This window comes from Rhopilema esculentum, chromosome 17 (genome assembly GCF_057945365.1).
Source record: "Rhopilema esculentum isolate cy_ngs chromosome 17, ASM5794536v1, whole genome shotgun sequence".
In the NCBI taxonomy this organism is placed as follows: Eukaryota; Metazoa; Cnidaria; class Scyphozoa; order Rhizostomeae; family Rhizostomatidae; genus Rhopilema; species Rhopilema esculentum.
The window spans coordinates 7,166,848-7,193,397 of record NC_142831.1 but is presented as its reverse complement, the minus strand read 5'-3'; the positions used below and the strand labels follow the sequence as shown (position 1 = coordinate 7,193,397).

Here is a 26,550-nt window from a genome sequence, read left to right as displayed (position 1 = left end):
GCGGAGAAATTGAACAGGTACGACTTGGACCTTGCTGCAGCTAAATGCAAACATCTACCAAGAGACAAATGGACACCGAAATACCTGTACTGCTACCATTCCAGACCAGTGTGGTTGTCTTTGACAAATACAAGGATAACAGCATATAAAGGATTGTGAAAAAATTGAGAACGGTGAAGTTAGCTATAAACCTTAACGAGTCCCGACATCAAGGTGCTATATGACTTCAACAGCTTTCATATCCTTTTCAGCTTGCAATTATAAAGGATCGTAGTCAACTCTTTAGCAGGCCAATGATCATTTCAAACAAATTTCAGTGTACAAAAGCTACAGAGGATTATGTTGAAGTTCTCAAAAACATTCAAACAATATTCTTATTCCACGAATTGGGTGGAACGAAGATTCTCATTGTACTTGAAAACAAAGGAAGATAATAGACATGGTATCATGAGTTCTAGAAAAAGAAAGCATTAATTGGCCTGCACGCTTTTTCTTGCTATAACTATGTTTCTAGTTACACTTGGTCTTGTATTTCATAGAAATCAAAGCACATCTTGAGTGAATCTTCTCTGAAACGCATTGCTTGTACAGAAGTTCGAAAGACATTAAGAGATCATAAATCTCAGTCTTCTGCCACCATGTGAAGAAAACACAAGGCTTTACATGCTGCATACAAACTAAATCTCTATGATTTTCAAAATGGTTTTGTGCTTCAGTTGGGCTTCCTAGTAGATAGACCATGGTTGGGGTGAATAAGGATTCTATTGTCAGAGTGAAAGAGAACTTATGCTCAGAGTTTCGTGTGCAGTGACTAAGAAGACGATCTACATAGTTCATTCGGACAACAATTAAAGAATTAGTCTCAACAAAAAATGCTTTTTAGATTTCTATTTAAGGATAAAAAATTTAAGATTACGTGATTTTCTCGTGTAAACGAGGATTTTTTGCGCCCCTTAACAGACCATAATTCAATTTTAAGCATTTATGCGCAAGAAATGTGCTTAATTAACTTTAAGACTTTAACTTTTTCTCATTTAAACTGTTTTTTCATTGATTACTGTCATATTCGCAAAAACGAGACTTCAAACATAAAAAAAGAGGCTGATGGCCCCCAAAAATCCCCGTATAACATCGATTTACAAAATCAGCACCCTTGAATTGACCAAAAGCACTTGGTCCCATAAATTTCGCCCTCGAGTGACCATTCCCCTATTATCCGCCTGGTCTATTATGAGTAAAGATTCCATAACACATAATATATGGGTTACAGCAGAGCTGCTAAACAGAGATTGTCTTTCAAGATGTTTTATATCTGAGCGCCAGTTTCTATTGAATTATACATTGGAAGAACATTCATTTCAATTGGATGTGCCAAAAATTCTAACGAAACAAGGCATACATTTCGCATTTTACAACATCGTCAGCATCGTTAGTAGCTAAGGATGAACCTCAGCTAATTAAATTGGATAGGTTTTCCAACCCGTTCCTATTCAAATTACGTGGTGCGCCAGATTCATCATCAAAATTTACCTGCAATTGTTTCTTCAGCAACTTTGCCAAATGCGGTCGTGCATTTGTCAATTGCGTTGAGCAGCCTAATTGTCTTATGCTTACCATATGCTAAACTTCGTAAACAGATTTATTTGACTAATTATTTTTACAACCCTGCCGTCTTAATCTATGATCAAGCTTGATCAAGAGAGTGCGTTGCGATCATAATCTCAATATTATGCAGATAGCCTAATTAGAATTGAGATGTGCACAGCCCCTGCATGCATTTTCGAGCCACTCATGCAGTTTCATTTCTTCAAGACAGCTGGAAAGCCAAAAAAGTGAAGAATCATTTTAATAGTTTCATTGAATGTTTATCAATAATTATTGCTTTCCTGTCAAGCCTCTTAATTCAATTAATGAAATGAAAAAGCCCATTTATCTTTTCTTTCTTTTGTCGTTTTATTTTTTTGATCTTCGTCCTTTTCTTTGTGCCTGTTTCTTTCAGCAATAGAGGCAACAAACGGGACAAAAAGCAGTAATATTTTAACTCTAAAGCTGATTTTGCTATTCTTCTACTTTACACAAAGATTCCCATTTTCATGTGTTTTGTAGCCTAGTGTGGCATTTCTGCATTGTTTGCTTTTCATTCGTAGAGTTTACCCAGTCTTTTGATGTACGCATAAATTGTTCCTCCTCTTTTCTTCTCCTATTCATTTTTCACGCCTTCTCTCGTACGATCCCTGTCTAGTCATATCTTCCAAAGTTGATATCCCTACCAGTTTCTCCCGATCAATTAAACAAATGCACAGGGTTCACCCAATGTATGTTGGGTGCTAATATTTAACAAAGAAATTGAACAAGCGCAGGCTGATCGAGTGTTTACTAATGGCAGAAAGAAAATGCTAAAAATTGCTTTATTTTTGTAGTCTAATGTCTTAGACATTTAACATTAAAGTAAGTCTGCGGGTATTCCCAGAATCATTTTGCAGCAACACTCTTTAGACTGGGTTAAAGTGCTATTTGAAATGTTGCTATTTATTCTAATGGGTTACGGCAAACCGGATTTGTTTACGTTACTGCTGTCTATGCTGCTGTCTATTACACAATTCATATCGGCGTTATTCTCTAACTTATAATGTGCGTATTGGATATTTACAAAAGCATAATCGTTCAAGCTCTATTTTGTAAATCTTGTACCTTAATACATTGTGTGACGTCACTATCTTCGTATCTTCATACATGTATGATCAAATTTTAATTGCAAATTTCGGTCGGAAATTTCAGATATACAAGGTTTAAGCCTCTTTTACAAGTATTTAAAGTGTAAACTTTGTTTGCAAATATTTAAGGTCTAAGCGTGAATGAAATCCGCAGTAACATGTCCCGCCCAATGTGAGGAACAAAACCCATTCTGTCAAACGCTACGTTAGGCTAATTAGATGACATTCAAAGTTTACTTTCAAAAGTTTCTGGTCGATATTCCTGGCAACGATCTCAGGCTCGACAATAAGCATTCAGTAGTAATCTGAATATGTTCGAGTTTTGGTTAGACATGTGCAATACTTTTCATATGTAATAAGTGGCGTCGCTTGACCTTCCAGACTAGGCGGCCGGAGGGTCATCAATAGCAAAATTTACCGACGAGGACATAGATTGAGAAGAATTTCGGTACTATTTATCCTACTTATAGCTGATTTTACCGACAAACTAAGGGTTTTGTAGACAAACTGATCGACCAATTAATGAAGAATTTGGGGGGTTTACACTCCCTACACCCCCCCCCCGCAAGCTACGCCCCTATGTGTAATAAGCGTATTCATTAAGAGGTGTGAAGTAGGGCAGTACATAGGCAGATCAGCAGTTTTCATTTCGAATGTTTTCCTATTAGTATAAGCTATACCGATCGTTTAACATACAGGGCTTTGTGCTCTCGCGCATTTCATTCGCGCTTAGACCTTTTATATTCGCCAACACATTTTACACTTTAAATACTTGTAAATGAGGCTTAGGGCCTAATTATATGGAGAAATTCATCCCAATTTTTTTTACGATTTTCGTTTGTACGGGAAACAAGCCAGCTCGGTTAAGTGATTAGCACCTCAATAGGATAGATATCAGCTGCTCGTACATTATTGGCTATTCATTCTCGGCCAACTTGGCTTTGTTTTTACTGGAGCACTCCCATTTTTATTTGTGTTTTGTCTTCCCGTCTCAGCAATTGCTTTAATCCGGTTTTGCTGAGTGCCGAGTTATATTTAAACTGAAGGTTCCAAAAAGAACATGCTTTCATATTTTGGTATTCCAGTTAAGTGAGCATTTGTTTCATTAGGACCAGTGGGCACTGGGGCTAGAAAATTGTATGCATTAAGGGGGTCCATAAATTTCAGAAAATGAGTTTGTAGTACTGAAATACCTAAAAAATTGATCTATTAATTCTATGTAACCTTTAATTTGGAGAGAGTCTCGATGTAACGGTAAGTAAAGAGGGCCCCTAACAAACCAGTTACCATTTACTAAATTAAGAAGACCGATAGGCATTTTTGTCATGTGTTAGCATGCAGTAGAGTTTATTTTTGAGCAGTTTTTATTTTCGTCATGTTAATCAACGGTCTGTTCTTTTAAAACATTTTCTATTCAAATTGATCCATGCAAAATTTCATTGGTCATTTGTCAATCAAAACTACATAAAATATGTATGAATTATCTTTATTAAAAGCACTTCGTTAACCAAATGCATTCACGATAAACCAATGTTTAATCCTCTTGTTTCTGTTTTTTATTTCAAATTGCTACCTGAATAGGCAAATGGTTAAAATTTTGTGACCTAAATAAAGTGGTAAGCATATTCAAATTCAAAACAAACATCTTGATCTTGTGGCCAAATTGTCGGCATCAAATGTATTAAGTCCTTTGAACAAAAGAAACACTTGATTCCGTCACAATGTGCCATTTTGTTTCTTATACAGTTCTATCAATAGCAGTAAATATGACTTAATACTGAATTTAATTTATTTCTTAGCTCACAAAATATATTGAAAATACAAATTGTCTGAGTTAACAAATTAACAAATAATAAAAAATAAAAATTACAACGAGTTGACGTTTAGAAGTATTTAGAGATGACGGCGTAGATGTTCCAGAACCTCAATAGTTACTCATTGCCTTTGGTTTGCCAATCCCGCTAGGCAGTGATGACGATGCACTGTACATTCGAGTGGCTAATGTCAATTTGTTCCTGTATTTTTGAAGTGACTTGAGGTTTTTGCTTTCGAAGTCTTAGAAATATGCTTGATACGCCGATTTCAGTATGATGAAATTAGGATTTTTATGGCTCAGGTTAAGTGTATGTGATTGTAACATAATTATTGCAAGAATTTGCGTCTGATTGAGAGATCTGGAACAATTCAGTTTGTGTTTCAAGAACAAGTGCAAAAATACAAACTACATTAAGTCCCTCTTTAGCAATGTTAGACAAAAAGTAATGTTTCTTGCCTGTAAAAGACAGCTTACATAGCACTCGTATTTACAAAAGTTTCGAAGGGGGAATGTGAATATCTTTTGCTACCGCTGCAAGGTCTAAGTTTGGGTACATATTCTCTTCAATTACTCTAGAAAAGATCTACGCAGTGCCCAGTGTAGATGAATCTAATTTTTTTAATAAAGTATTTGAAATATCTAATCATGATATCTATTCTCATACCTGATTTCATGTAATCTTTCACTTCAAGTAAAACGCCAAGCTCATTTGAAATCTGTAAGAATGCTTCCTCTTGCTCCAGAACTTAATACCGTATCGACTTTGTGTTTTGAACTGATCTGTTAACTGTAATATTGTTGGATAGCTCTTATATTGGTACCGAAGCTCTGACAAACACGTTAGCTGATCATGCTTGTGAGAAGTCTTGAGTCTGGAGTCTGTTTGATCGTGTTTCTCACATTACTTAAACAGTCGGATGCGCAGCTGCACATGCGCAGGACAATCATCTTTTCCCATGCTAGCAGGTTCCGATGGCATTAAATGAAAGCATTGCATCAACCTCTCCTTATCTGCAAATATTACATAAAACAGAAAGTGTTGCCAAGCAGCCATCAGTGGATGCGTCAATCTTATTGTTGCTCCAGAGTCCTACTTCGATGGCTATCTTTTATATTTGTGGCCAAGTGTCCGGCTCCTGCATAAATAGCATTCTCTCTCGGTTATGTAACTTTGGATCTCAGTAAGTTCTAACTGCATGGCTCTAAGGTGCTTTTTTGTCTGTAGAGATCGAGGAAACATTATGGGGCTTCTATTTGTGATGCTTGGTAGATTAATCGGACTATGGTTAGTGGTGGCGGGAGATGTGTAGTGTCCATTTAATGTTTAGTCAGCAAACATAGAAAAGAGAAGATTGCAATGATTAGACATCTCTTTAAAAGATAAAATGCTGCAAATAGCAACTTTGTAGAAATGAGAGCGCACTTTAAAGCGTAAAATGAAAAGAAAACAGTTGACATTTTGAAGTTGCATTTTGAAGATAAAACAAGTAGGTTTTTGCATTCGTGGATTTTGTCCGTGTCAGTTTGCAGAGTTTTTTCTGCGATGCTTGTGATAATGCCTGTATGGTATGGTTGTTATGCAAGGTTATATCGTTAAGTGTTACGATTTTAATCCGTCTGGAAGCATGCCAAAGATGGCGCCATTGTTTCCATAGAGATCTCTCCCTGCATGTTTGAAAAGACGTTGAAATTCTTATCTATGCATACACAAACTTTAATGAAACGGTAAACTTGGTTACTGTCTTATGCAGATCATGTCGACGTAATCTTCTGTCTAATTATTCCTGTTAGATATTCACTTTTTTGATTGCACTTATTCACAAGACGTTACTTTAGATTCAACTTGGAGAAGGAGGCTGACAACAAGCTACCTTTTCTTGTATCGTAACTTACTACACAATACAAGTTCACTAACTAACCGATTCAGCTTTGTTCTTTGTATCCTAAGGTTGATTTGCTTCATAGTTGACGGGATTTCGAAATTAACAATACCTTGTTAGGCATTAACAAAGACAGAAAAAGAGTTTTTCAGTACTATCACTTTTTCAAGTTCAATACATTGGTCTTTTTCAACTGTAGCGCAAAATATGCTTGGACCTTTTAAAGTTTTTGATGCTGTCCGTATTCGTACCGTTGCCAAGGAATGCCACAGAAGAAAAATCAATTTTTCTATTCTTAAAATGATTTCACAAACATTTGAAATAGAATGATTGATTTTGATAGGGAGTTTGAAAGATGCCTGGTTGTGAAAGATGATTGACGAGCCATGCCCACAACAGTTAGACGAACAAATTACGGAATTAAAAGAGGTACCCAGCTTGATCTGAATATTTGTGATTTTGTTGAAAAGGTATGTTAAAATGATATTCATTTCAGAAAGGAAGCTTGAGAGCGCACAAAAAGTGATGGTCCAGATCGTGTTTAGATCTTGATTCTTAGGCCCCAGACCGGGCACAGTATCTTTTGCAGAATTAAAGAACGTGTTACCACTTCTGCAGAAACTCACTGCAGCTCACTCACGAAAACCTACAATATCTAGATTGATTGTACGATCCTACAATATCAGTGTACGTTTGATACAGATAACAGCCATCTGTGATACTAAAGCCATGTTCTATGTTTCTACCATAAGTGATGGCAAGCCTTACTGAATTACGTACATTTGTTTACAAAATTAACCTCTGGATAAGTACTCAATTTCTTAATTTTGTTTTTTTTGTAACTAAAAGTTTCTTAAAGGTAAACGGCTCCTTTTTTAGAAGCCCAGAACGTGATATACCGTAAAATGAGACAGAACACTTAAAGCAAAACACTTAGCAAGAAATTCTTTCTTTTTACCTTTAACCTTATCGGTTGAACCAGACAATTTAATCGTCTAAAAGAATCATATATATCCCATCTTTAATACAACAATTTTCGAACAAGTTGAACAGTGAAATGAGCTGAACTTGATCAGTACAATGTTATAATTATTCGTCATCTAAGGGCTCAGTATTCTCACAGAAGGCTCCTAATCAAATCAAAACTCTTCGCAGATATATTTATTAAAAATCGTGCAAAAAATATCCCTCGCCATATGCGTGACCGGTTGCAAGTACTACTAGGCGGAAACTTATCGCATAAAATTTTCAGGAAGAATCAAGAATTTTCTTGCATGCGTATTATTTCCTAATGCATAACTTAAGCAGATTTAAAAGATCCCGCATATACCAGGCCAAAGGAAAGGACCCTTAAATAGCAAACAAGCTGTTTTTGTAATATTTTTCATGATACAATCCGAGATCTTCCTTAATCCATCTTAACCGGCTTATACTTCCCATAAACCGACTGCAAATTTCCCATTCAACTTTGTACGCAAAATACTTTCGAAGCAAAGTCAAACATTGTGAAATACTTTTCATTAGTAAAATACTAAAATACGTTGTAAGTTTTTTCGGCACACCTCTGCTTGACTTTTAAAGCAATAAAGCATGCCATTCTTCTAGATTCGCCTGCCATTATGATAGCACCAGGCTAATTACAAGAGACGGATTTAAGCGGCAATGATTCAGGGGGGGTTGGATGCTGATTGGGCTTTGATGCCACACCCTTCAGGTGACTGGAAAATAATGGAAACGTCAATTTTTGAAATTTAGCTTTTAACTTTCAGTTAAGTGATATGATAAGGAGGTTAATAAAGCAACTTTTTTGCATCATTTTGTGAATACCGACTAGCAAAAATGCTTTTTAATGTAAGAAAGCAAAATTTACCGAAGAAAACAAAAAAGGGGGTGTCGCATCCGTTACACCCCTGGGTAAATCCCTCTCTGGTATTACTATCATTGATATTTACCTTATCATATGACTTACTTGGCTCGGTATGGGTATTATCTCTCGACATTTTCGATGGTTTTAGCAGTGATAGTAGATCTGGACTGTAACTTTGTTTTTGTTTTTCGATGTTTTCCATCGACATTCTGTTTGGTGTCGGAAAATTTTCTCTTTTTTTACCTGTTTCACATTGGAGTTTCACAGCCCAAGAGATGTTGGAGTATCACTTAATTCAACATAACGTTGCCACATGAGGTGGCTATAGACTGATGAAGATAAGATGTAAGAATGGGGGATGTTTGTCCACCGGAATGTTTTCTAGATGATGGTTCCCATCACCGAGATGTTTTGTGGGTACACAGTTACATTTTTTTAAAAAAAGCCACCTTGCTCTGTTGAACAGAAGAAGAGCGTCCAAAACTTAATCAGCACAAATCAAATGCACTCACTTCTTACTGATTCTAGACAGATAAAATTATGAAGGTTCTATTTGAAAACACAGCTTGTGTTGGTCTGAATGGGGCCAAGGTTATGAAATAGCCAATCATGCAATTTCAAATTCACAAAAAATATCACATCGACTCTTTAACATGACGTCATCCTAAATTCTATCAAAGAAAAAAGTTCTAGCATAAGATGTTCCGAAGTTTTATCAAAAAAATTTCTTCCAAAACACAAAGAGAGAAGGAAATGACATATATGTGTCCTATAAAGACCCCACACCCTCTCTCTTCTTATGATTCACAATCCCTCAACAAACTTGTTGTTTCTGTTTCGCTTCCTGCTTACTTTGTAACCAATTCCTTTATTAAAACCATTAAGGAGACCATTATGGAAAGCTCAACGCGAAAATTTAATGATAGGCAAGTTAAAACAATCCCTAACCAAACTAACCAAACGATAGAGGGAAAAGATATAGGAAAAAGGTAGAGCAAAAAGAAACATCAAATTCATATTTTTCTTTTCTGTAAGATATTTCACGAACAATTTATAAATTAAAGATTAAATATCCGAAAATACAATCCTCGACATATGATACAATTCTTAAACAGAGAAACGCTTTGACAAATTTTTGTCCATAAAAGACTTCGACCTTTATTTAGATCTTCAATTAATTTTTGGCTAGTTATGATAACTTCCATTTTACATTTATTTACAAAAGATTAACGATTATTGAACTATCCATGTTTTCTGCATTACTAGTCGCGCAGGGCCCAAAAAGAAGAGACCAAAAATAATTATCCACTAATGGTGATCTCACATTTTGAAGTGAATTCTTTTCAGAGATGCAGATATATTCGAAAGAAAATCATCTGAAAGTTTTCACTGAAAGTTGGTTCCAAATTTGAAGAGAAGAGACAGAATGGAAAGACATAACTATGGATCATACGCCTGTTTAGCATCGTGTAGGCTCGCTCGGTATCCTGTTTCTAGCAGTAGCGGGAATCAATAAGTTTATGCTTCAAAAGCACGCACTTCTCTAACTGTTTGTCATTCACCTACGTTAAATAGATCTATTCGGCAAGCAACCCCTTAAAATTATTTCCTATATATGTACACTAAATATCATTTCAGCTTCTCGAATTCAAAATTGTTCTTATGCTACCTCACATTAGTTCGTCGTCGTTTTTGGTGATGTTGATGCAATAATGGCGTTCCGCTTCCTACGGTGAAAATAAAAATTCAGCCTAAACAGAAAAGCTACGGCAAAGCGATGCAACGGTCATGCGAAAACACGGTCGGACGGTCACAGAAAAAAGCGCCTTTATCACATCCATTAGGAATTCGGATAAAGCATTTGAAGAAGTTAACTATGACTTTTCCGGCAGATCTCAAAATCGTAAGCTGACAAATCAAAATTTCTGACAGAAAGGTTTCAAATATATACCCTCTAAATATTTCTCGTATCAATAAAGATCCAACAACACTTATCAGGGAGAACTGAATGATGAGAGAGGAAAGGAAGATGGCAAAAGAGTAATGAACGTAGCAAAATAAAGAATCGACAATTTGAAGTAAATATCAAAAGAAGTAAAATAATTTCGGTCAAAAATGAAGGAAAACCATGCTTAATCTCACCCCAAGTGGCAAAATTATTAAACTCCTCGACGTCTTCTTCAAACGAAACAGTTTTTGTCGATTGATGATGTGTCCCAAGGGCTAGACTGACACCCTGTATCATTCCAATAGAATTTTCGTTAGGCTCTGACGCCGAAGTTGGGAAATGGTTCCCGGTAGATAGGTTCGACGTTTTCTCTTGAGTTTGGAGTCGCTTTGCAGTTTCACTCGCTGGTGTGTCCGACTGGAATGAAAAAGCTTATAAAATAAATTCATATCTGAAAGGGGTTGGGGGAAAGGGGTTGGTTGGAGTAGAAGATTACGAAATACGTCTGCTCCCTAATAGGCAGCGGTAGATCATCATTGACGATAGAGTATATAACAAGACAGATCGAATGAGTGATCTTTAGCACGAGCAAGCAACATTTGCTGGACGAAAAATGTTGAATTAATCGCACCCTGTATGAAATACACATTGCTTTCTCGGGGTTCAAAAACAAAGCCAGCGTTAATTATTTATAGCGGCATACTGTTTAAAGAACGATTTTGACTCTACAAGTCTGATTTCTAATTAGCTTACGCGAAATGTGTTGACCTACGCGAAATGTGTGTGTTGTATTCGGTCTTGAGTCTGGGAACACAGCAACCTTTTCACGATGAGAAGTACGCCTAGAAAAGGTAAGGCAGATTGTGCAGATTTCAAATAGACAAGAAGAAGTTATAAAAACAAATCAACTAAGAAACTGACAACAATAAAAGTAAATTGTTTCAAATGATGTTGGTCTTTTGACATTCTTAAGAACCTTATTGTTTTAGGAAAACTAAGGAAAATATGTTGCTTAAGCCCTGGTCAAACAATTCAACATTTCACCCAATGTTATTGGGCACAATGTTGGATCGTTTGACCACCTTGTTGGGTCACCCAACATCGTAAATTTCGATGTAGGACGAAATTTGACTGAGGTCAACAATGTTGGCTGCCGACGTCAAACAATTCTATTGTTTTGAAGTGTTAAGTGAAATGTTGGATCGTTTGACCACTTCAGCCAACACTGTTAGCTCTGCGCACGCGCAGCTGGTTAAAGAGCGCCACAATTCCATCATAGCATCGTTTTGTTTACTTGGGCTGGTTTCGTTCTTTTCAACAATCGCATTTGCTTCACTTTAATTATGGACAATATAACGAAATGTTGGGCGAAATGTTGGGTGATGTTGGATCGTTTGACCAGGGCTTTAGGAATGGATAATGAGGTTCTTCTGTATAGGTCTGAACATCACATCATATCACATCACATCGAAACAAACAACGCTTGCGTGACAACCGGCTTTTTGTCAAATCACTGAATGTAATAAGCTGTGAAGTGCATAATCAGAAGGCGTTTGAATATGAAATATTCTGTGAAAAAGTCAGGAATACACAGGGCTTGTTTGCCTATTTTGATGAGTAGTGTCGGTCTAAGATGAATAACAAAAATACTACTAACAGTTGGTAAATGAACCAGCTTTCATAATAAAATTATCCTGCAGGAATATCGTAGCGTCGTGATACTCATATTCCAGAGTTAAAAACAGTTTTCCATGTAAAGTAAACTTTCCCTGATAAAATTTTTTTCTTCATTTTTCTCCAAATTCAATTTTTCTCTATTCTTTCTATTCCCAAAGATGTCAACTTCAGCAAATTAGAATTTCATCAAGCTATTTGTCAAAAAAATCAGCAATAGTAGCTTAACATTGCATCCCTAATAGCTAGCTTACTAAGGGACCAGAACTTGATAATGAATCGATTGCACAGCTCAAGTCCATGATTTTTGTTGTTGCTAGACCGCCTGTTAAAAATTCTGGATCTAAACTGTTTTAATTCAGGGTGGAAAACAGATAGCTAAAGCCCTCACATGGAACAACCTGATATATCATATCTTTCCTTTAAGATCACACCTGACATCACTGTAGCTCTTAAAATCTTATCAATAACCATACTTTCTGGATATGGGGCAGATCAAGAGAACGAAAGAGAGAGGAAATGGGCGAGAGAGACCAAGAGCGAGTGGACGGTAGCTCTGTTCATAAACTTATCAAAGGGTTTAACAAAGTGGTTAAGAAAGTGGTTAACAAATCGGAAAGTGTGCTAAAATCGTGGCTTGATGTGTAGTATTAAGCAAACTTGATAAACAAACAGAACAGACGGATTTAACTGGAAAAAGACCACCGCTACTTTCATCAAACAGTAAACACGGAGCAGCTCACCTTGTCTCATTGGTTGCTGCACTCGATGCCCTCTTATTAAAAACATGTTGACGTTGCTTCTAGAAAAAAATTGTGAATTCTGTTGTAAATCACCTGGTACAACATGGATATTTTCCTAATCAGAACAGGCAGTGTAATAGTTGACAGTGCTAAACAACTGCAATCATATGCTTTACACAATTTCGAAACAAATGGTTCAGATATAAACCAGTATTTCTACTGAATTTGTATCCTCGGTAAAACTTTCAAAATGAAAATATTGACAGAAAGAGAGACATTTTGATTCAAATAGCTTGGAATCCATTCCCTATTTCAATGTATCCTTAGTTGCAAAAAATCCACTTGAATGTGACGCGTAAAAAATACATCATATGACGGGCCATATCTGTATTTCTTAAATCAAACAGTTCGCTGCAAGAAAAGTGACTTTTAAGTAAACTTTACGAATCAGTCAGAGAGAAAAGCATCAGGAAATGTCAATGTATATCTCACCGGACTTCTTGTTTGGTCTTTCGCTAAACTTGACAACGTTTCCGCCGAATCCGGTCTCTCTATTGGCGGCAAAGCTCCATTTTTCGCACCCCTGTAGTAAAAACGTTCGTATGAGGTGATGCATAGGAAAAAGGTAAATTTAGAAAGACAGCAATAGGAATAGAAAAGCTTCAAATATTCCATATTCATTCGTCTCTTTCAAATAACATAAATACTGGTATATTGTGGATGCTAAAGAAAGATCAAAGGCAACAAAGAATTATGGGCTTTCAGAATTTGAAAAAAAGTTAAGTGCACACTTGTTTGTAGAAATCAGCACGGGTGAAAGTATCCCTTCTAATGAAAATATAAAACCCACCATAACTGCGGAGAAAAAGCTGGCAAGTTGTTGATTGGTGCCCTGTGATCTCCAGCAGTATGAAGCCTCGTACCGATGACCATTTCTCCGATGACGTCATTGTCCTGCTAATAAGCAAGGAACTGATAAGCCACTTCAGAAAATGAAATAACAGTTATTTAAGAAACTGAGAAACGGCAAAGCGATAGTGCACGCATTATAGCAATATTAGCACCTCGCACAACCCTACAATATGATCATCAAACGTACTTAAAGAAATTATTGCCTTAAAGTATCTACTATACATAATTGGCTTAAAGTAAAATCAACTTAAGGAATTTTACTTAAAATCATTTAAACAAATTAATTCCACCCATCAAGAGATATTTTCCTAAGCAGAACAGGCAGCGTAATAGTTGACAATGCTTAACAACTGCGATTATATGCTTTACACAATTTCGAAACAAATGGCTCAGATATAAAACAGTATTTCTACTGAATTTATACCCTGGGTAAAACTTTCAAAATGAAGATTTTGACAGAAACAGAGAGATTTTGAGTCAAATAGCTCGGGATCTATTCCCATTTTCAACAGGCGGTTAAGGCAAGGTCTTACCAGAGTTCCTGGCGTTTTAATGCGATCCATTGGTTGCAGCGGTTGAAGCCTTCCTGATCTATAAAACATATATGATGTAATAAGTATTTTGGCATGGATAATGAAGAAACCACAATACAGCCAATAGGCTAGTGTTTGCAACTTATAACTGCACCCAACTCATTCCGACATCAACCACTAACTGTAAAGAAAATTCTTGTAAATTGCAGCCCTCGATGACGTGACACAACAGAAAACAATGAAGAAAGCTGTAGCTTTTGCAACGGTTATGCTAAAGTTGATAATTCCTGAGTGACTGTTCTATAGCGTAAACAGCGTAAAGAATCCGTTCTATAGAAGGTTGTTTGTGTACAAAACAGGAATATTTCATGTGACACTAAAGGAGGAAACTTTGCGCAGTCAACAACTCCCTTGCTTTGTGAAAGAGAAACATTCACAAATTGTTAAACATGATGAACAAAAGCGTTAAGATGCCTTCAAAGTCAAATAAAGAGAAAATTATAAAATTTCAGGATGTGGCTTACCTCTTATAGGCTTTTGCAGTCGCCATCTTTCCGTACAGTTGGTGGTCCGATTGGTGCATACCAATGTTGTTATGGAAACCTTTTGTGATCGGAAAATTACTCGAGACTGGCCTGAACTGAAAAAAAAATAAACATGGACGTTTAAAGTTTTGGCACAAAACCCTTTTATTGACGAAAGTTGGATGATAACCCCATCGATGTCTTTTATTCTTGATGATGGTATTGATATAATCAATAATAAAACAACCAAATCATGTAGGATTAAGCTGAATGTATGCACACGTTTTTGTCAGTATCAAGAAGCTTAGATTCAACAGAGTTTGACAAGTAAAGACCCAAATTTATTGTACCTGTTCGTGGCTGGACATAGGGGCGGAGTAGTCTTCATCTCTAGGCCTGATGCAAGAAAAATAAACTTTATAGAATGTTGTACAAAATTTCTCAACAAAATGTCATCTTTATTCATCAATATTTCTACACATCACATTTTCAGCGAAAAAAGATATTAAGTAATATATTAAAATAAATAATATACAAATCTAAACTGTACAATCGACTACGCTTCAATAAATTACTTTGCAGCGTACGAGTAAAGGTTAAAACATTGATTGGAGACAATTTTAAATGCCACACCGTTTCATTTCATTCTAAACTCATTAGAGGGAAACAAATTTGAATCAATGTCTGTAATATTTGCATGCATTATGAAAAATAAACTTACAGTATATACTTAATTTTTCATGATTTGGATATCTATAATACAAAATGACTAGCATCTAGACAACATTAATATCTTTAACATATCATGAAGTTTATTTTGTATGCTTTAGTGGATGGTTCCTCAAGAATTACCAATGTATAATGTACAACGAAAATGGCACCATCGTCGTACTTACTTGGCAAAGAAAATACGCTATAATTGGGTGATCAAATATAATGGAGAGATATTAAGGAAACTCACGCCATGGTAGAAGCCGTTGAATCGCGATGTCGTAACGACAACGACCTAATCAGCATCAATTCATTCAGGCCCATCGCATCAGAGATGTGTGGAGGAGCACCATAAAATGACTTGAATCCAAACTAAAAATGACATGTCAAAGAATTTCTAGATGGCATTGAAAAGCGTACATTTGGCACCAGAGAAACATAAATTCGAGCGTAGAACGCGAACAATTGAGAAAATTTGGTCCAATACATAGCATGAACGATCGTATCAGAGGACGGATGATCGAGATTGTATCGATATGCAAATCGAAATTAATTTGAGGCAAAAAGAGTGGTTTGACAAGATGTCTCCTTTGATAAAATGTACCGCTTTTGAAGTTCAAAGAACGCTGTTTACTTTTGGTATAGGTGTGAAATAAGCTTTTCCGTGCTATCTTCAAACTTTTTTAGTATCAAAGACTTATTTGCAAAAACAGTAAAAGCTTAAAATTTTCTGAAAGATCAGAAGGGCGATAAATCTACTGTCAAACTAAACTTCTTTCTATCGGTGGTTACTGATAAGTTGTTATTAGAAAATATCGGTAAAAATAAATTAAAAAATAAATAAAAATATATTGTTATTGATGCGCACCTGAGAGGAGAAATTACCCGTCCGGAAGGAAGAATCTCTGGAAAATGTCCGGACCGATGAATTTTCGCTTTGTCGAACCTGAGCCGGCAGTAGGGACTTTGCGTATTCTAAAGAGTTTAAAAATTTAATATTAACTAGAGATAAAGACTACCAGCTAATTATATACGTAAATTGAAGTATAAAGTTACAGAAAATTGTCATTTGGGTAAGGGGTTGAAATGAATAGATGTAGTTGCTTTAGAAAACAAAAAGTTCTCTATGTTAATCATTTGGAGAATGAAGATGAAGCCAAGGTAGCTGACAAATCTAAAGATAACACTTACCCCCTGACGACCTCTCAGTAAACAGAAGCAGCAACGCTCGAAGGCTTTGCACAGCCTGCAAAGTTACGAGATGTCAGTAAGCACAAAAATTGATATAAAAAATTGGTTGATTATCCAAAACGAAATATAGCTTAGTTATGAAAGTAAAAGTTGCATTAAAATTTAGTACCTCAACCCAAAGGCGATCGAATGCTTCACTGATGAGACTGTCAGTGGCAGAGGCATGTGGGGTGACCGGGGGGTAACCACACTGCTTGTTCCTCTTGCTTTTCCTTTCGTCCTTAGCTGTATCCCATGGCTCGCTGCAATTGATTGAAATTTTTCATATTATCATCGTAAAACTAAAAATGAATTGATGCAAAATGAACTCGAGAATAAATTGCATACAAAACAAACACATCCTTAAAAAGGAAGCGATAATAATTAACATAATGATTGATCATCTTGCAAATGGCAAATATTCCCAATCTATCAGGAAACAAAGCAAGTATGCAGCATAAAGTAAACTGAATATTTTCCTTCCCATAGAAGAATGACAATAAAAGATAAATATGCGTTATAAATTTGAAGTTACAGTAACACAAATATCATATATATTCAAAAACAAATGTCATAATTGAATTTTCAACATCCACTCGATCGCGTTCGACGCCATCTTTCTTAAAATTTGACTCGAAGAAACACTTACACGAATTCGGTATCATAGGCAAAATATTCTTCTAGGTCGCCATCTGCCGCGTAAATTTCTTCTTCCAAATGTGAATATGGATTAGAATGATTATCTGCAGGAAATCCATAAATCAATAAGGATTGTTACAAAAATAATTAGTAACTGGGCAACCACGAAGATAAGCACATGGATTGTCTAGCATGAAAATTATCAGTGGAAACATCAAAACAAGTTGCAATTTCATGGGCAAATGCAACTGTTGAAATGGATCTGTGAAGAAAAACCTTTTCAATGAATTATCGTTGAGAATGAAATCAATGAACATTGTGGTTTTTATGACGATGTATTGTAATTGCCATCCAAAGTAAGAATCTTAAATGAGCAACTCATGAGTGAAATTAAAGAAACAGCAGTCTTTTTATTAAAACTATCAAAAGAATAGAAGGACAATAGATTGAAATACTTCATCATTTTCCATTATCAACAGAATCTTCGAAGAATGCTTAAACCTGCGCATATTTCGATATTTAAAAACGAGGACTAACCATTCCCCTCATAAGTGATAACTGCTCAATAACTAAGGAAATTTTATACTTCATTCATGTGCACAAAAGAACTCGAGTGTGAAAACGTTTATGATAAATTGATATACCTTCTGAATTTATACTCGAATGCATCGAAGGCGGTATTGCAGGTTCGATTCTCTGCCCGCTTAAAGAAAGTCTGTGGAGGAAATGAGAACGTAGCAAAGTGTGTAGCTTAAGACTAAATTCTGAAGGATGCACAATGACAGGCGATTCGGCATATTTCAAATACTTATTTACATTTGAACAGCATTAAATCTTCGGTTCCATACCCCATTTTGACTAGGTAGTTTATGATAATCATGACTTCAAAAAACTGTATACGTAACCCTAAAACATTTTCTGTACTTTGTTATCAATTATTTCTAATTCAACGCGAAAAACACTAGATGCTTAATACACATTCAAAAAATTTGATTGCAGTTATTTCTAATTTCTAATTGAGCTTATTGTGTATATATTAAACACCTTACTGTGTGACAGGGAAACTAGAGGCTCGTATTTACCCGTTGAAAGTAGCAGCGAGTGTCTCAGCCGTGACGTCATCAAGAGAAATGGCAGTTATCGCGGTATCTGGTCGCATATAAGGGCCAACTCTGTCCTTTTCGCTTGTGACAATGAACTGTGTTCCAGTGTCGTCTGGTGACAGCAGTTGGCTGCCGACTACCCTGTAATTAACAGCAAAGCTATTTACAAGCATGCTGAAGTCAACACATTCAATCATAAAACTGGTCGAATATGAGAACCAAGGACGGCGAAGATACGTAAAGATGCATCATTCAGATTGAAATAAATCTATCTATTGTACAGAAATGGTTCCACTTACCTCATATGATGAAAATTCGTCGACCATTCTTTGCACTCTAATGTCAAAGGGTCATTTTCTGAGGAGCAAAATGGCGGCAAAACGTAAGTAAAGAGACTAAAAAATAACAATTTCGTAGGCTCTTTGACACAAATAAAAAATAATTCGAAAAGCTTCTAAAAGAAATGCTAAAAGGCTTGATATAAATAGCGAAAAATTCATGGGAATAATAGCTATGAGCCTAAACTCATATGTAAAAAGCAACCAAAAAGCAAATAAAGAATGTTTGGGGTCTTAAAAAAGATATTCAGAACAAGGGGACACTTGGATGTCTAAACTTTACGAAACCTATCAATCAACCATATTACAATGAAAACAGAGTTGCATTTATATGTCAAATTAACATTCGCGCCATTTCTCTGGCTTGTTGGCATATGTACATTCTAAAACAACCGCGGTTGAGTAAGGAGGATTATACCGTTGGCTACTAAATGCGGATGTGATAGTACCCTTGGGTTTCGTAATCTCATTGTCCTTCTGCAGTAGCAAAGAGTTGTGGCTGTTTGCGAAATGATCAGTTAATGTACAGAACTGGCGCTAGCTTCAAAGAATGTACATCAAATAGCAATCGATCGAAGCTTCTTTGGGACCAATCCAACGAGCAAGATACTACAATGAAGCAATGGGCTTCATTGCTTGTATCATTGTATCATTGCTATTCAAATCAGTTTTAGCCATGGATTAAACCATAACGGCTTCATCTCTGTGGGATATGGAACTTTAATTCTTTACTGCCGTAAACACTTTTACAAAGCTCTCGTAGCCCTTTACGGGACTTGAGACACTTAACGGTTCGTTTTGCTAGCTTTGATCGGCCTAGACAGGCAACCCCAAAAACAAACTGGGCTAGAACAACACTTCTAGGAAGACAACCATCGATAAGACCTTCCCACGCAAGTGTTACTATCAATTCGCTTCAATTTCACTCTGTTTAATCCGATAAAACATTGCCTTAAAATTCTCTAGATGTTTCTATTTGGAGAAGGTAAAATGTGTCGTTTTCTACAAACTACGACAAAGTCTATATTTATCTTTCAATCTGAACAGGAATACGAGCTACAACACGTCTTATGCCAAACAATTTGAAATGAAATTTGATATGAAATAACGATAACAAAGTATATACAAAGAAGGCATCAGGTAACAGAACACAAGTCATTACCGAACAAGGAACAGATTTTTGAAAGAGGTGATCACTCTAATTGGACAGTCTCTGTCAAGATTGCTAGTTAGATATCAGTTAAGGAAGTCAACGGCATTGCAGAGAGGAGGCAAAAAGCAAAACCACAAGGCCATGTCACTTGTGGAGAAAGTGATACTAATTCCGGTAAACCAAAGGCAAACCTCGTGTTAATGGACACAATGCAGTCGTGGGACATGTTTATTCTGGGGTTAAACAATGTTAAGCAGAGCCCGATTAAATTAGGCTGTCAAAGCACTCTTCCTTAAAATTGGCGATCAAACATAATAAGTAAGTAAATTCAAACACAACCTGCTTTTCTCAAAGTATTTGGTGGAAAGGTCTTTGAGGGAAAATAGAAATTGTTTGTAACATTCAAAACGAGATTCAAACCAACTGTTGAATTAAATGTGTTAATTATATCAAAGTTGAATTCTATATATCATCGAGCGTTTGGTATTTTCTTGAAATTCCACTTTTGATTAGAAACAAGCATTCTCCCAGTTTTAATATGAGACCCCCTCAACTTACACAAGATAAATGGATTACTAAAAACAAATTCTCCAATTCACATCGTTTTTATTAAGTAACTTTTCATTGTGTTAGGAACTGTGACAAACTAACCAGATGATAGTTGTTAAGGCTTATTGCAAGTTACAAAATGCGAACATTTTTGTAAAATAACATGAAATTATTTCCTTTAAAATCGAAAACAGCTCGAAAACTAAATGTTAATATATTGATGCTATAAGGCTACTTATGGTGGTGGAAATAGCGCTTAGGGTTTCACGTACCCATGGAAACCAAAAGACCAATGTTAATCTCATCGCTAAGAACAAATAGAAAATCTAATAGTACACCCTGGGATGACTAAATATGGGTGCATTCTTACCCCATGATTAGCTATAAAGTCTTACTGTATCACTGTCAAAGAACTAACCTTTGGATTCGTTTTCTTCAAAAAGCAGTTCGTCAATCTCGTCGAACATTTGCCGGACAGTTGCAGACGCTTGTCTGTCAAACTCCTATGATTCAAAAATAGATTTTTATGTTCACAATTAAGAGAGAGAGAGCAAAATTCATGTTAGCGGAGCCGTTGAGCAAAGTTTCGCTAAAAACACTTAGCAAGAAGGAAAAACATTAAAAATAGGCAAACAGCTTTACGAAGAAACCTAGGAAATAAAGGTCCACGTTGCTACAGCCCACGCAGGATACGAATTTGGCACCCTAGTGAAATCCACCTCGCAACAGCTCAGGTTCAAAAAGGATTGAAATCGTTTACTGAGTATTGGAAGATAATTCAAAGTTAGAAAAATCACTGCCTTCAGATTAGATTAATTGTAGATATGAATAGGAACAGCATCTGATAAACGCACGTTTAAGTCACGTTCCCATCTTTAAGGTCAGTTGACTTCCGAAATACATAGGATTTACTGGTTTAAAATTAATGGTTTTGCAAAATATATTTCCAAACAAAGAACAGTCTGGAAAAGGAAACGCAGGCCAATAAGAAAAATCAGGATTAAGAAACCAGACTGCTAAATCGATTCTGTGTTAATATTTTTGATAAATCAGATGACATCAGACAAATAAGAAATTAACTTGATTCGGACATTTTGCGAATCTCCAGGCAGCTTTCAGTTTGCACACATGTTACCAAGATAACAGCATTGCTTGATGAAGTATAGCAAACTCCTTTTGGCACAGGCAAAATTCTAATTGAGCCTTATCCTATCCACTTCAAAAAGTCTTGATCTAGATTAATGGGTGCTAGTTAAAATGGTTGCTCTGAAATCTAGAATTCCTTAAAATTCCATTTGCCATAAGGATATTCTATATTTTCAAATTGTCATTCTTTTCCTGCTTTTTATACATTCATCCATTTAGTATGAAATATAATAACACTTGAAACGACAAATTTATTACGTTTAAGAAACAACTTTTCTGAAAATAGATAAGAATTTCGATCTCAGTTGTGTCGTAATAATAAGGATATCTTTTTCATGCCAGCACGTGTCGAAGATAATTTATTGTCTAAGTCACAGGCACCAATGAATTAAAAAAGGGATTCTGATTGTTCATATCATAAACAACTGCTTCAACGTACATCATCATTTCCCCAGCTGTACACGCTGCTTCTGCCAGTTAAATTGCCCGTGCATACAGACCACGTGTTGCTGTCTGACAGCTCCGATTGGTCTCTGCTAGAATCGAGGCTTTCCCGTAAGCATTCACTCTCTTTATCAAGGGGTAATGGGGACTCAAGTCCTCTGTATTCGAAATCTGAAGCATCCAAGCTGTCTTGCTTTGTAGAAGGCAATTTGCCATAGTATGCCAGGCGAACCTGTTCTTCAGGACGTTCGGGTAGCGGCTGTAAACTGTCTATACTGCTCTTGGAGATACCACGACTGTAACGAGAATAAGAAGAAATAATAAGACCGTGGGGTTTCAAATTCATCGTGTCAGATGTAAAGAACTGCAGATATTGGAGAATGATTGTCTAAATTTTGTGATTTGTGGCTAAAAATTATACACGGTAGAGTCACTCAAACATAAGATGCTTAGACAAATGCAGCAAAACAGGTGTCATCAGTTGCAAATAAGATCGGCCTAGGCAAGAACACATCGGCCTAGGGATAAATACATCGGTCTGGCAATGTTAAAGGCTCCTTGTTACCAAAAGGAAGATGAATTATAAAACAGAAAAATGCAATTTGCTTGGTTTTAGGGCTAGTGTCGGACTGTCACGAAGATTACTAAAGGAAAAAAGGTTACATCATTGTTAATTAGAATACCACAAAAAGTTCTATTATATCGAGTTGTTAAAAAACGGGACAAACAATTTCGACTGTTGATTTCGGGGACATCACAAGCAACAAGCGACCACCGTAATAGATCTCCGTAGAAAAAATGAAAGCTCGCTAAGAAACAGAGCGTTGAGGAATGTCATCAAAATACAAAATTGAAGAAGAATCACGGTGTCCAAAACATGGTTAGCCTAAAATAATCAAGGCACTCGACATGTAAAGAAAAAATAAAAGAGTTAAAGTCCTTTGCTTACGAAAGACTTTGGGCAGATAGGAGGTCAATAAAAATAGTACTAGAAAGCAAAGGGCTCAGACATGCTGACCACAGATCCTTTGTATTCTTTGACACGGCAATAAAAAAGGACCCTTGGCAGTTCCTTCTCACGCTTGTAAATGTTTGAAAGTCTTAAAAGGGGTTAGTACATCTAGTGAAAAAGAGCCTTCTTCAATTTACATCTCATTAATATAAAGACATTTTGCTTTGATTTATCAGTTGTGACATAACAGGCTATAATTCTGCAATGGTGATACTTTTTAGTAATAATAAGAATAATCAAAAAGAAAAGAACAGTTTTACATCGTATAAATTACGTAGAAAATCCCGTCTACCTATATATAAGCCTTAGCGGTATGGAACTAATCGATGGATGGCAGAGAAAACTAGTTAGGAGCTGAAAGAATATTCTGTTTTTTCTCAACCCAAGTTGGCCGGAACAGTGTATCTGTTTAGCAGCAGAACCAAGGGCGTGGTGGTCCACCGGGACTCAGGGAATTTCCCGGTAGGCCCCTTAAAACTTTTCATGTGGGCCCTTTGGATTTTTCTTCCTTTTAAGCTTTTATCATTTGTAACATCAGATTTGTAAGAAAAAACAAGTGAAGCTAGGCCCAACGCTGCCTCCGCCACACTCATTTCCAATAATCATAAGTGATGGCAACAAGAAGCAATCAGCATCAAAATGGTGTGCCCCTAAAAACTTGATTTTCCCGGCCCATAAAAATTCCCACCACGCCCCGTGTACTGAAAAGCTACTTTCTAGATGGAAAAACAGCCACAAGGAGTTCTTCATTTTACCATCAATGTCAATTTAACAGAAAAAGGTACTTGATAGTCGAAGAAATTCATCCCATCTTTAAAGAAGGATTTCGGACAGTTTCTTGAAGTTGACAGTGATCAGAGCTATGGTTTTTAATTTTTGGTCATTTTAGGGCACGGTCGTAGCCGTCTCATTTACCCAATAAGGGCTAAGCTTTAGAAATTGTGGGACATTTGTTGAAACAGTTGGATAACGTAACCATAGTTAACTTCATCTAACCACGATGATTTAACTAACACAGCCATTTTCATGAGTTTCAACACACATCACCAGAAAATTCAATAACATATGCAATAGCGATTGCCATAGAAATTTGATTACATGAGATATGCACACAAATTCCACCTGCTCAACCTATTAACTATTTAATATACATGCGACTGGAGCAGCCCTGAAACAATAGCAGAACTTACTCATTCCCTTAAGGTGCAGGGAACCTGTGATTGTATTGAAATGTTTTGACAGAGATAAAGCAGTCAATTGCAGGCCTGCCATCTCTTGTGGAAAACCCACAAAAAATTCTATGAGAATTCATTCATTGCAAATACGTTGCACAACGAAAATTAAATACTCCTTACTGGCTGGATAAGAGGCACCGACCTACCAACACTGGAAAGATGCGTGATTACAAAGTCATTTTCAAGCATTTGCTACCAGACAACCATAGTGCTTTCGGGCGATTTAAATGTCTGTTTATAGATTATTTCACAACAGAGTCTTATTTAACAAGCAAATTGGACATGGGAAAATACGGCATTACCATAGAGTTAATAACACAACAACGCTGACCAAACCTTTGAAAAATGATAAGCCAAACAGGATAGTTTGAAAAATATTGAGCCAGGTGCAGGCCGTGTGTTTTGTCAAGGCACAATAAACCCATTTCTATTAAATTATCAAAAGTTCTAATCCAAGAAGCGGGAACTTAATTTTCGCAAGTTTATAGAATTTGTAAATGAGAACGATTTCGCCTCTTTAGGCTACTGACAAACCAGTAAATATTGTTCAGGGTACACAGATAGTGTGCACTTGCTAAAAGATTAGTCAAACTAGCATAGCAATGATGAAATAGTTATAACAACTAAAGTCTTGACAGTTTTTTCTTGATCATCAGAAGAATAACCATTAATAGAAAAGTTGCAAATTCTAGCCTTCCTGTCTGTGTCTTGAAACATAGAGGTAGCTTTACAACATAAAGGCGAATTGGAAGTACGGCTCTCAACAATTTTAATTGAATATGCAATCAGATGGCCAATGTGGATCGTGGTAACGAAGAAAGCTTAATACATTAGCGAGATGGAATTATATATGTATTTGAGTGCGTATCAGCGGAGCTACAGGACAAAGAAAAGGCACAAAAACAGCCTGATATTTGAAATCCATACGATTAAGAGTTGTTGTGTGGAATAAACAAGCCTCGTGCTTTTCAACAAGATTTTTAATGCAGGTACACCTGAAGCTAAAACATAGTTTTATAGTGTTTACTCATCTTGTCAAGACGACCATGCTGCAACGTATACAAAAGACAAAAAGAGTTTCTAAAGTTACAAAGCCACGGGTGGGATGTGCAAATAAAGAGAACGATGCTTGGAAAATCTGCAATTATATAATCCAGGCTGTCGGGGTAAGGAGCAGAAGGCTAGAACAGGGAAGAGGAACAAGGTCTCTGCCATAACAAATCGCTAGATTATCCCGATGAGGGCGAGACTCAAAAATGCTGACCTAAGCACTAAATTTGTTGTTTAGCATATTTGTAATTGATAAATTGAAAGGAAGCTAAGATTCATTTCTAAAGAGGAGGAGATGGGGTGTGAGATACATCTTGTGAAATGCGACTATGTGACAAATGTAATAAGTTGTAAATCTCCTGCTCTAGTCTGCCAATACTGATCAGCCACATGTCGATTGAGGCGCGATGCTGTTACCGGGAGTGCTATGAACTGACGCTTTATCGAGCAGTCGTAGGCGTGTCTCTTGTTTTGAAAAGTAAAACTGATATTGCTTTATCGGAACTCAATCAGCAATGCAAAAATCCAGCACAATCTTCTTCGGACCTTTCCCTACCAGATGTATGGTAGCTTTTATTAAACCAAGGCCAGTTTTTTGTTCAATTTAAGAAAACAAAATTTAAAATTTCCTCTGCACCAAACTTGCTTATTAGAAGGAATGAAGGAATCAATATATTACACGTTACACTTGACTCGCAGATACACGGGCAGGCAGCATCGTAACAGGCAGAATAGTGACAGGCACAATCATGGCAGCCTTAGATTGTCAACGTCCATGCAGGTTCATTGATAAAAACATATTGTTTAGGTTTATCCACCTGTTTAGCACTTGGAAATAAAACCAATGCTCGGTTTGAGATAAGAAGCAATGGGAAGAGAGTTTATGTCCTTGTTGTCTATTGCAAAGAAAATTATGCAGCTAGATTATCGAAAAAGATCTTTGTTGAGTTATCAGCTGCTATAAATGGGAAGCAATAACGGGTTGAAATAAATAGAAAAACGAACGGTTTGAAGTTCAATGACTGCCTGCAATATGAGAACTCTCAAAATTCCACAGATAAATAAAAGAATTTGAAATGATCCGAGAAAATCTTTTCTCGCTTCAACACGATACAGGACCTCAATTGAAAAGGAAGCGAATAAACAGAACATTGTTGTATATAACACACAATACTACAGAACATTACCAACGGCAGTAATACCAACACGATATCGCGAACTATTGATACTATGGAAAAGGAAAATTCGAAAGTGAAAATTATTGATGCGGTGTGAATTCGCATAAACTTTCACTCGAAAAAATCAGCGAATGCATCATTGTTTTTTTAA

The 26,550-nt window shown here is 36.3% G+C and overlaps 2 protein-coding genes across 10 annotated transcripts in view; both read right to left on the bottom strand.

The window, feature by feature from the left end:
• LOC135682330 (galanin receptor type 1) overlaps positions 1-9,151 on the bottom strand; it is a 29,490-nt gene extending 20,339 nt beyond the window's left edge. The window contains exon 1 of the mRNA XM_065197183.2: positions 5,195-9,151. The gene's annotated coding sequence lies outside the window, so the exon portion shown is untranslated. The remainder of the gene's footprint in view (positions 1-5,194) is intronic.
• A 138-nt stretch (positions 9,152-9,289) lies between these two features.
• The window catches only part of LOC135682270 (protein FAM149B1), a 36,844-nt gene continuing 19,583 nt past the window's right edge, over positions 9,290-26,550 (bottom strand). For 7 of the 9 annotated variants that reach the window (XM_089113431.1, XM_089113430.1, XM_065197089.2 and 4 more), the window contains 19 exons: positions 21,920-22,220; positions 20,753-20,837; positions 18,594-18,651; positions 18,274-18,435; positions 17,836-17,906; positions 17,202-17,295; positions 16,683-16,815; positions 16,514-16,568; positions 16,191-16,297; positions 15,573-15,694; positions 14,962-15,007; positions 14,612-14,727; positions 14,088-14,145; positions 13,493-13,599; positions 13,135-13,225; positions 12,643-12,701; positions 10,998-11,067; positions 10,420-10,642; positions 9,290-10,004 (listed from right to left, as the gene is read on the bottom strand). In XM_089113431.1, coding sequence (XP_088969557.1) covers positions 9,943-10,004; positions 10,420-10,642; positions 10,998-11,067; positions 12,643-12,701; positions 13,135-13,225; positions 13,493-13,599; positions 14,088-14,145; positions 14,612-14,727; positions 14,962-15,007; positions 15,573-15,694; positions 16,191-16,297; positions 16,514-16,568; positions 16,683-16,815; positions 17,202-17,295; positions 17,836-17,906; positions 18,274-18,435; positions 18,594-18,651; positions 20,753-20,837; positions 21,920-22,220 — 2,020 coding nt within the window. In that variant the 3' untranslated portion in view covers positions 9,290-9,942. Of the gene's footprint in view, positions 10,005-10,419; positions 10,643-10,978; positions 11,068-12,642; positions 12,702-13,134; positions 13,226-13,492; positions 13,600-14,087; positions 14,146-14,611; positions 14,728-14,961; positions 15,008-15,572; positions 15,695-16,190; positions 16,298-16,513; positions 16,569-16,682; positions 16,816-17,201; positions 17,296-17,835; positions 17,907-18,273; positions 18,436-18,593; positions 18,652-20,752; positions 20,838-21,919; positions 22,221-26,550 lie in introns of those variants that run through there. The other 2 variants (XM_089113434.1, XM_089113435.1) reach the window with 2 other exon arrangements.